General features: G+C 44.0%; 1 protein-coding gene across 1 annotated transcript; it reads right to left on the bottom strand.

Annotated features, from left to right (window-relative positions):
• Positions 1-877: 877 nt before the first annotated feature.
• On the bottom strand, positions 878-7,349 carry LOC110156587 (protein phosphatase 1 regulatory subunit 29). Its single transcript, XM_020920788.2, has 2 exons — positions 7,017-7,349; positions 878-3,391 (listed from the first exon to the last, which is right to left on the bottom strand). The coding sequence occupies exons 1-2, from the start codon at positions 7,347-7,349 to the stop codon at positions 878-880; spliced, it is 2,847 nt and encodes a 948-aa protein (XP_020776447.1).
• Between the last annotated feature and the right edge of the window lie 1,995 nt (positions 7,350-9,344).

The raw sequence follows: 9,344 nt of genomic DNA, 5'->3' as shown, positions 1-9,344 counted from the left end.
TCTACTCTTCCTCCGTTCGCGGCACTGCTCCCTCTCTCTTTCTCTCCGCTCGGTTTTGCAGCGTGGTCACTTTTGGGTCATATCGCACTAGTGGCTTCGTAAGGTGACTGTTGAAAGCTCATTTGTCATGTAGTGTGGATCGCCCCTCCCCCTTCCGCACGCTCCCGAGAGAAGTGGCGTTACAGTGGGCTGAGATAATAGGAATTGTTTTGACAGCAGTTGTTTTGGTTAAATTTAGCACAAACTTTCCATTATTATCACTCGATATACTACGGATAAGGGCAGTGTTAGAAATCTATGATACAAAATTGGACTAGAAGGGGAATAAGCGCAATGCTGCAGACTCAAAAAATATGCTGTGATCTCTTAAAATGTGTTTTGTGCAATAGTTACAACTGAAATACCAAGTCACTCTTAAGAAAATGAAACCGTGCCCTCTTTTCCATGTCATATGTGAAGGTGTATGTGCTGCACTGTTCAAACAGCACACAAATCCTCCTGTACCGAGTGTCCAAGACTCTGCCTCTTTAAATCACCTTTGAAAATAGGGCACTGAGGCAGACTAAACCGTGTGCAAATCATAGTAATTACACAGAGGATTTCTGCTTCCTGTGCCCAAACAAAGCTGAACTCAGAATGACCCAAAATAATGCTACAATGAAGTGAAAGTAAAACACCAAAATGACTTCCATTTCCAGGCACAGTTTCACAGTTCTTGCTCTTTGCACATTTTCTATACACCTAGCATGCCAACCAAACTCCAAGGCAATCCTGTCAGGTACTGTACCGCAGTGTACAGCAGCCTCTGCTCTCTTCTATGTCAAGAGGAGAAGTGTCTCAACTCTTTTCTGCAAAAGGATCAGCCCAGGTCCTCCAGTCACAACTTCTGCTGCGCCGATACTCCCTTCCAGTAATCCAGAATGTCATGGAGGTCCTCTCCTTTTGCAAATTGCACCTTTTTGCGAAGGGCATTTCCAGCGGTAACATAACAGGCCTCGTCGCGCTGGCCTTTGCGGTATGGTCGAAAGCGCTCCCAGATGCGCAGCGTGCTCTCGGAGTACTCTGGGCTGGAGGAGTACCCAGAGTAACTGGAATGGTGGCGCACAGGGGAGAGCTGGGAGTAGGAGGCTGCGTCTCTCCGGGAGCGGGTCAGGGGCTTCAGAAAGGACACCTTCTGGGCCGGGGAGCCCTGGTGAGAGCCTTCGTAGTACAGAGCTGGGACAGAGTGGCGGTGCTCTGAGCAGTGGTAGTCCTGCTGCACATCCAGCTGCTGCTGCTGCTGCTGCTGCTGCTGAGGCTGCTGTTGGGGCTGCTGATGGTAATGGTGAGACCTCTGGTTCTCTTGATGCTGAGCACCAACACCACCACTGTCGCAGCCACCACCCCCTCCTCCACAACTCCCACTGCCCACTAAGGGTAGCCTCTCCAGGGGCTCCCCACAGCCCACTGGGCTGGCCCGGTCCGGATACTGCTGCTTCACTTGGTTGCACCCATCTGGACTCCGTGGCTCAGGAACATCCAGGCTGTAGACTCGAGCTCCCCCGCGGTCTCGGTCTCGCCCCATGGAGCCACAGGAGGTGGTGCTGCACTGTTTCTTCACAGCATTCACTCCCACACTCGCTGCATCTGCACTCATCTGTCGCTGGATAGGCCGTACAGCGGTGGCTGGAGGAGGGGGGCGATAGGGAGGAGTGACCACAAAACCTCCTCCGGTGATCCCTGGCCGCTCTGACAATGGGACGTTTAAAGGGGGCATTGGAGAAGGAGTGGGGGCTTTACTAGGAACACTGACCGGGCAGTTCTCTGGTATCCCTGGAGAGAGTGGGATGAGGCCACGGGTGAGCGAGGAGTTACTGTTGGGAGGAGGGGAGGTGGGGTTTGAGGAGGGCGTGTTGCTCGTGGGCACCCCTGAAGCTGCCACCGCGGCTGCGTCTAGTTTGAGAGCATCTATGCAGTTGTTAATGATCTGGTTGACCTTATCCACCTCCATGGCAATGGTGGAGATCTCCGAGGCAGAACCTCGACCGTCATCATCCGAGTCCTCTCCCATGTCTGTCCCATCATCATCCCTCAAGTCTTCCGCCCTCAGACCTCCATGAACAGCATCCCCCAACCGCTCCATCCCTACCCCAGTCCGAATGTCCATGTAGTTTCCTTTGTTAGTGGCCAGCGCCTCTGAAAAAGCGGTGGCCATCTTTTCTACTTGTGGAATGCAAGAGAGTCTGGAGGAGGTGGTGTTAGCCGAGTGGAGCATGCCCGAGCTGGAGGAGGTGGACATGGGCAGTTTGTTTCCATGATGGTGCTGGTACTGGTGATGGTCCCTGGACTGCTCCTGGAGCTTATGCACAGCAGAGGGGTCATTGGCCACCGCCGCAGCCACCTCAGGTCCATAACGCATTTCTAAGATCGTTTTCTTCACGCAAATGGCTTTCTTTTTCTCATCGTGCATACGCTTTTTTCTCAGACAGTAGTAGACAAACCCGAGGAAGATTAGCATACCGAAAAGGCATCCCACAATGGTCATGATGTAGTGTGTGGTGGTTGATGGCGGTATCTCATCCGAGCTTTGGGCGCGCGTCGCAAAAGAAATACAAGTATGGTTGTAACGTTGCGAGTTCCGAATGGACGCTATGCAGAATGTGTAGTTCGTGTGCGGCTTTAATTTGTTCAGCGTAATCAGCTCCTTCGTGTTCTTCAAATTCATGATGTCGGAAACGTAAGAGTAGTTGTACTGCGTCAGGATGTACATTTTGCTGTAAGGACGCGGGATGTTCACCAAGACTGACGCGGACCACAACGAAACATGGTGAAGCTTGAGGGTCGGCGCGTAATTCCGGTCTGTTGACGAAGACGAGGTGGTGGGCTGGTAGTAAGGTCCAATTCCGCCGAACATGTCCGGTCCGATTCCAGAAGGTCCATCGAGATCAGGCGGGAGAGACGTATACCCCGATATCATCACCCCATCCCGACAACGCGAAGATAAGATATTTTTGGCGTTACGACTGGCAGGTCCGGCAGCGATCGGGCTCAGTAGCGGGTACCCAAACATCTCACGCGGGGTCTCGCACTGCAGCCGGTCGTAGGTATGGGTGACGTTGTTGAAAGACTCCAGCCAGAAAAGGAAGCTGTACAGATCGCAGCCGCAGTGGAACGGGTTGGCGGCCAGTTCGCACACCATGAGTCTGCTGAGGACCGCGAAAGTGGAAGGGTCGATGCGTGCAAGCTTGTTAGAGGACAGATCGATGCTGCTTAGGCTAGGGCACTCCCAGAAGGCATTGTTGGCGATGACTTCGATGAGGTTGTGTTGGAGGAAGAGACTGTTCATTCGCCCCAGACCTCGAAGCATGCCCTCGGTTAGGTTAGTCAGTTTGTTGTATCCGAGCTGGAGGACCTGTCAAAACAAAAATGGCGGTGTTAATATTTAAGAATGTTTAAATATTTTAGTGTGTACTCTCAGAAGCTGAAGAACTCTCCGTCTGTTTGTACAGCTCGCACAGTGGGAAATTAGGAAGTACACTGAAGTGTCGTCGGAAGGCTTGCAGCTAATGAAAAGTAGCAGGAGTACTTATCGCCATGTTGTAGTTCTGGTGTCAGGATTAATTCCATTTTTGATTAATTGTGCATTTTAGACATTACAATATGGTAACAAGAAAAACCTCTCAGAAAAATAAACCTAATTGACATTGTGACAGTGCTGTTTAGGCTTTATTAGTGAAAGCTGTGTACGGAGTTGGCTTCAGTCCTGATAATTAAATAGTTCTTGTATTGCTGCGTAATTTAATGAACAAAAACTTAACTAAATGAGCAGCACTCCAGTGTTTATGTAGCGGCATATGGCATCTCAACCCCTTAACCTCAGCATATTGTTTTATTTAATAACATTGTGTTTGTGTTGCGAAAACTATTTGTAATGCGAACAAATTCAACATTTACATAGAATATCTGAAAACTAAGACAGAAGTGACGGCTTGGGTCTGTATTTGGGTGAAACTAACTTATCTATCTAGACCAATGTTTCCCAAGCTTTTTTTTCAGGGGATCCATATTTTAAAAGGCACAAACCTTCACGACCCAAGTCAATAGACATTATTCGTAAATCTCAAGATAAATTTGTGACCATTATTGAACATTAATTAGGATATTTTATTGTTGACTGATCGTGTCTCTCTGAACAATTAGTATTACTCAAGTTTTAAATAATTAAAAACAGTAATTGAACCAGCAATAAAAGGATCCATAAGTCACCTATTTGGAGAGTAAGTGTAGCCTGTTTCTTTTTCTTTTTATCATTCAATTGAACCAGCAATATTGGAACAAAACAGTCAATACAATAATTACAAAAAGATTAGAAATTATAACATTTCAACCTACATGCAGATTGTGACAAGGCGACCCAAAAAAATTTCTTGCAACCCACCTGAGGGTCGCGACCCAGTCTTTGGGAAACAATGTTCTAAACTATACAGACTCCTAAACATGCAGTGGGCTAAGACATTGTTTCCCAAAGACTGGGTCGCAAGAGATTTTTTTGGGTTGCTTTGTCACAATCTGCATTTGGTTGAAATGTTAAGACATGTTTTGTCTTTCTATAATGATTTTATTGGCTGTTTTGGATGGGAGACCACTGGGAAAATCAGGTGCCACAGTCACAAAAACTGTTGTTGTGTCCTTAGGAAAGGCATTTCACCCACATTGCCTAGTATAAAAGTGGAGTGTGCATCATTGATGGTGGTGGTTGGAGGGAATGACAGCGTAGATTGGCAGCCATGCTTTCGTCAGTGTGCCCCATGGCAGATGTGGCTACAGTATATAGTAGCTTACCACCACTGGGTACGGGGAGAATGAATAATGCTCTGTAAAGCGTCTTTGTCACAAATGTCTGTGAAAAGTGCTATATAAATAAAAACTTACTTACTTACTTACTATTTTGTTCCAATATTGCTGACTCAATTGAATGTTGAAAAGAAATGGGAAACATTGAATGTTCAAATAGGCGAATTATGGAATCCTTTTATTGCTGGTTCAATGACTGTTTTTCATTTTTTTACTTTTATACTAACTGTTCAGAGAGACATGACCAATAAATCATCAACAAAGATCATTCAACAATAAAATATCCTCATTACTGTTCAATAATGGTCAAATCCACCTTTATCTTGTGAATTACGAATAATCTCTATTGACTTGGGTCATGATGGTTTGTGCCTTTTAAAGTATGGGTCCCCAGAAAGAAAGTTTAGCAACCACTGATCGAAACTGAAACTATACAGAGACTCCTAAACATGCAGTGGGCTAAGAGATTAGGTTTTATAACTCTGTATAAAGCTATAATTACCTCCAAATGACACAGAAAACTTTCCTTTTTAATTGTACTCAGTCAATATGTCCACAAGTATAGCTGTGCAATGAATATAATTTTAATCAAGATGGAGATTCGGTTATTTTAATTGTCAATGATATGGTTGGGTTGTTTTAATGGAGAGGTCAACAGCCAGTCTTGCGGTTTGGAGCAGAGTTCATAAATTTCTCTATTTTTATTTTAAAAAGCAATTATCAAAAGTCCGTTCGGGAAAATAATACTTTTATTTTTTTGGCCCTTTGCCCAGGCCTATCCTCAAGCAACATTACTTGAGCTTTGTCTGGGTCTGAATCGAGTTTTGTTTTTGTTTTGGTTATTTATATATCTCATTTTCACGTCTCTTTTGCGATTTAGCAAGTTGGGTGAACAAATCCTCAGCCAGCAGCCATATTGATCGAGCCTATCCATCTATACATGTTTAAAAGGCTATTTTCTGATCTGTTATAATGTTGTTTCCTCATCACAAACAGACCTGGAGTTGTGTTTTGCTTCATTCACTCATGTTTAACACACAAACCTGCATATTTAGGCTGAGTTCTTCTCTGTTCCACCTTGTGATGTCATGTTCACTTTGTTTTTAAACTCTACAACTCTTTACAACTTCACTTGAATCATTTGGATAATTTCAGCCATGGAATTCCCAGTCTCTATTGAACAAAAGATAAAAGGTAGTAAGGCTGGTGCCACCTCGTGCCTCCACTCAATTTAATTTCTCTCCAGCGACTAGGTCAGGAATCAGAATGCACTAGATGTCTGCAAGAACCCCAGAAGTTGTAAACTGTACACCGGCCAATCAGTGAAGACTTGTGAAGCCTTGATGTCAAACTCAAGCACCTGTCTGGGTCCCTTTTGTGGTACAACAGTAAACAAAGCGGTCGAAATGGATGTAGAAGAAGCCAGACATTCAGTGTTGGCAACAATTCCCGAGATCGAGGATTTAAAGCCGGAACAAAGAGAATGTTTGGTGAATTTTATCAAGGGGAAAGACTTTATTGCCTTTCTTCCTGCAGGATTTAGCGCATTGCATACACCACGACCAAACAGCAGAGAGTGGTTAAATAAAAAAGTACCCGCCTACCGTCGAGCGAACAAATCCTAATGCTGCGAGGTCAGACGGTTTCCACGAAGTGAAACCGTCTGATGAATCATGACATGACATCACAAGATGGAACAGAGCATTTTCAGCTTTGGAGATATAGACCGAAAATATAATAATGCAAAATTACTCAAACGTGTCAGTGAAACAAAACACAACTTTAAATATGTTTTTGATGAAGGGACAACATTATCACACGGTTTAAAGATGCACCGTGTAACTTTTGTGGAGGGTCTGCTACCTGTCTCCATGGAGATATAACAGTTTTGCCTTTATTATTCCACAGTATGGAAATAAACTGGTTCAGATCTATGAAGAAGCAAGCATGTACATGATAAGAGTTCATGCTTTTTAAAGGTATTTTTGAGGAATAAAACGCCTCGAATTCAACAAATGTAACGGACATGTGTTAAATGCCCTACTGTGGAACATTCCTGGTAAAGAAATAACATCTCCATGAGGACAAACAGGTAGCAGACACCTTTAAAACTCACAAGTGTCAATATAGGACCTGTAAAAACCCCACTCCACGAAAAACCCTACTCTCTCTCTGTCCATTACCTGTAAATTGGCTTGTCCCGCGAACGCCCCGTCTTCTATGTAACTGATGTCATTCTTGGTGAGGTTGAGGTCGGTCAGATTGGTGAAGCGGTACATGGAGCTGAACAGGACCGCCTTGAGCTTGTTTTCGTTCAACCGGAGATCGTGCACCGTGTTGTTGATGTGTTGGGGTATGGTCTCGAAGGGGGGCTGGTTCTGACTGCAGATAGCCAGCCACACGTAACCTTTGTCCCCCTCGATTAGCCAGCAGTCGGCCTCCGTCGCTCGGGGTAGCACCGTCAGGGCCAAAACGCACAGGAGCAGAGAAGAGGTAGACGCGGGGACGGATTGCATGATGGCGAAGGTGGGAAATTGAAAATATCCTTCGGGAATTGGTCGCGGAATAAGTTTAGATGACTTCGTAGAGGTCCAAAAGGTATTCCGTTTAGGTATTCCGATCACAGCGTGGTGGTCATTGCGTGAGACAGCAGGTGGTCTGTGTCATATTGTGAGGGAATGCAGGGGAGGCTGACGCGGCATGTCTTCGGAATTCTCTCAGAAGATTGGATATATATAGGGATAGAGGATCTGTAAAAAAATAAATAGAAGAAGGAAAAATTGGTTAGAAGACGGAAAGGTGGTGTAATTGAAAGCAGCGCTAGGGAATGTTGGTTTCTGAATGTTTCTTCAACGGTATCGTTTTAATTTTGTCTAGCTCCGTGGCGACAAGTAGGTGATGAGAAAAGGATAACTACAGGTCAGATCTGTGGAGAGGAGACCCTGCTCTTAGTAAGAATGCACACTTTTCAACTTATATTGTAACAGTAAAAACACATGTAATCAATGTTGGGAAGGTTAATTTTAAAATGTATTCCCCTACAGATTACAGATTACACATCCCAAAATGTACTTTGTAATGTAATCCATTAAATTACTTAAAGTGAGTAACGTAATCTGAATACTTTGGATTACTTGGTTTGCTGTAGAGAAGCAAAGACCAGGATATCTTCACATAAGATGTTTTGTCTGCTTAAAGACAAGCCCCCAGACTTTACTTAACCAAATTAAAAATATTATTGATAGAAGAGGAGGAGACACGTCTGCGCAGCATGATTTAGTCCTGTTAAATCCTGTTTGAGACATAGTTTAGACCTGGTTTTAGACCTGGGTTAGACCAGATTTAGACCTGGTTTAGACCTGATTTAGTGTCCGGCAATGAGTGGAAAAAAAAAAAAAGAAAGAAAAGGGATATAGCCCTACATGTGAAAACAGGAAAATACCTCTGTGTAATCCATTTATTATTATAACAAAGTAACTGTAATCCAATTACCACTCACTTAAACAGTAACTGTAACCGAATACAGTCATAATTTGTACTCTGATTACGTAACTGCGGTACATGTAATCTGTTACTCCCCAACACTGCCTGTAATTGAATGAATACTAAACAGATAAGATTGAACATTCCAGGGTGAGCAATAACATCTCCATGAAAACAAGCGGGAAGCAGAGAGCCAACAAGAAAGTTCCACTGTGCACCTTTATGCGAATCAATAATTTTTGTAAAGATGAAACTGCTTTTGTGATACAAATATACAAAAAATATAATTGAAATTAAAACTGTGTTTAATATGTTCTTTTTTTGTGTGTGTAGAATGTGTAGAATGAAATCACACGTTCCTTCTTTTGCATTTTTTTTTTTTTTACATATACAAACTCAGAACTAGTCCAATGAGGTTAATTTGTTCTTCCGATATTTTATGTTATTAGGTTCTTTTTTCAGACCTAGAGATTTGTTTCATACCTGACAGTTTCGACTGCTCACTAGCGTCTTCCTCAGAGTAAGTAAACAAAAAAAAAAAAACAAAAAACCCCCACATAATATCAACACACCAGTGAAACCGTACAGAAAACTCAGACAACTACTTGTCCACCCGAAAGACAAAATAGAAATGGAGCATAAATGTAATGTCATATACGAAATACCCTGCATGTCCTGCAATAAAAAATACATCGAACAGAATGCGAGAAGGAAACAGCGAAGGCGTGCACACGAGCAACAAAACACAAAGCAGAACAGGAACAAGTCAAATCGGCCATTTCTGACCATTGTAAAAGAGAGAACCACGTTATGGACTGAGATGGAGCAAACATCATTGGGACAGAGGAAAACAAACATCGGCGCTGGATTGAAGAAGCAATCGAAATACGGAAACGTGCCCACAGGACTGTAAACCGGGACGAGGGGGCTTTTTTACTCTCACACACCTGGGATACTGTCCTGAGGAAGTCGGACTGCAGGTGGCGCTGTCGTCCTGCCTCCACCGGAAGGAAGACAGCGCCAAAACC

This window comes from Boleophthalmus pectinirostris, unplaced genomic scaffold (assembly GCF_026225935.1).
Source record: "Boleophthalmus pectinirostris isolate CB_2022bp ecotype Guang Dong unplaced genomic scaffold, ASM2622593v1 HiC_scaffold_17, whole genome shotgun sequence".
NCBI lineage: Eukaryota > Metazoa > Chordata > Actinopteri > Gobiiformes > Gobiidae > Boleophthalmus > Boleophthalmus pectinirostris.
This window is presented reverse-complemented; position numbering and strand designations above follow the sequence as displayed.